Consider the following 1,600-nt stretch of genomic DNA (forward strand, 5'->3'; position numbering starts at 1 on the left):
GTTGTCCAAGAGGAAGTTAATGTGTGGTCCTGATGCATATAGCACGAACGCCGACGCTGTACCTAGATCACGTGATATAACTAGCATTCTGCGAAGCACCGCAACCGCTATTCCTGATGAGGTACAGTTGCAACGCTCCCTTAGCTCCTGCTTCATGGCGTCACCTCTCATAAGCGAGACGACGATCCAGTCTCGGTTATTGTCGGTGAGTTCTCCATTCGATGAAACTTGTAAGCCCTCTGCCCTACTTCGTCTAGCAACATTGATTTTATACTTCTTCATGTATTTCTTTGCCAAGTAAAGCCTATTTATACATATCACCATATTGTTTGCGGCAATGTTAATCAGACTAGTAAGTATTGGTAAATATGCTTCTGATTCACGCATGCGTCCGCAATCTCTTGAGATAACAGGAACGCACACTCTGGTTGTAGCCGTGTACGCTTGTCCACTAACTTACGGATTGTCTGAACAAAGCAAGACGTTCACTTCCTTATATGTTGTGAGTGTAACCGGTATTTCTGCACATACTACGAATAACGCATTCAAAGCTGGACTAGGGTACGTAAGCTTCTCATGCTCGATGTACTCTATCAGTTTGCGCGGATATTCCATTGTCTCGACGCTTCCTAAGTCACACATAGGCAGGTTTCTATCTACTTCTACACATGCGAAGCATGATTCACGCCACTGTTGTAATCTTGTAGCCTTCTTAAGAACAACCATGATTTATTTGTTTTTGGCACAAACACTTGCTATGTATGTTTGCACCGGTCTCTTATACATCTCCAACTCGGTTCCTGGCTTATCGTGATATGGGACAGGCGTAATATTAATATTATGTGCAAGTTCCTTCGCTGTGTCATCGATGTAGTCGTTTGGTTGTATGTCAAATACCTCACGAACCTGTCTGTTGTTACAGGATACCGTTTGTTCATATGATGATGCGAGGTAAGCTTTACACACACATCGTTTCCGTTCGTGTTCACACATGTCTGCGACATATAAATTTGGTTCCTCACCATTAGTCTGACGAGCAGCACCAAAATAAAGCTCGATGCGATCGTTGCGTGTATCACCCGGGATGACATAAACGGATCCTAGTTCATCAAGTTGATACTTAATTCGGCTGCCTATGGCTCGACAGGTGTGTATCGCAGCCAAGAATGTCTCAGATGTCAGACCTCCAAAAAGTTCGTTATCCTCTTTTTTGTTGCCTCTTCTGCCTCTCTACTGTCCTATTCGCATTGGTTTGCTAGCGTCTCCCACGACTCTAACCATTGTGATAGTATAACAGTCAAAGCTTCGAGTCGACGATCGATGTCTGCATCCTGTTATATGTAAGTAGTGACACACAACAGTAGTATTTCAATAAACCCGAATTAAAACATCAATATTACAATAAACTTCAATTTTAAACATACAGCAACACTCGCGAAGAATTATAGGACATTCATTAGTGTAGGCCACGGATATCGGATCCGCTTGTCGTTTACCTTTAGACGTACTTCTGATATTAAGTAGTTTTCAAAATAACTTCCGTATCATACATTGAAAGTTTTGGGTTCCAGATGTTGCCGTATGAAAAGCCTGAACGTGT

The 1,600-nt window shown here is 42.5% G+C and overlaps 1 protein-coding gene across 1 annotated transcript; it reads left to right on the forward strand.

Moving 5' to 3' along the window:
* Positions 1-19: 19 nt before the first annotated feature.
* Positions 20-1,096, forward strand: SARC_15743 (hypothetical protein; the record flags this gene model as incomplete). Its single annotated transcript, XM_014290143.1, has 2 exons — positions 20-205; positions 1,029-1,096. The coding sequence occupies 2 exons, from the start codon at positions 20-22 to the stop codon at positions 1,086-1,088; spliced, it is 246 nt and encodes an 81-aa protein (XP_014145618.1). The 3' UTR covers positions 1,089-1,096.
* Between the last annotated feature and the right edge of the window lie 504 nt (positions 1,097-1,600).

Source organism: Sphaeroforma arctica, assembly GCF_001186125.1.
Source record: "Sphaeroforma arctica JP610 unplaced genomic scaffold supercont1.6645, whole genome shotgun sequence".
Classification (NCBI taxonomy): Eukaryota; class Ichthyosporea; order Ichthyophonida; genus Sphaeroforma; species Sphaeroforma arctica.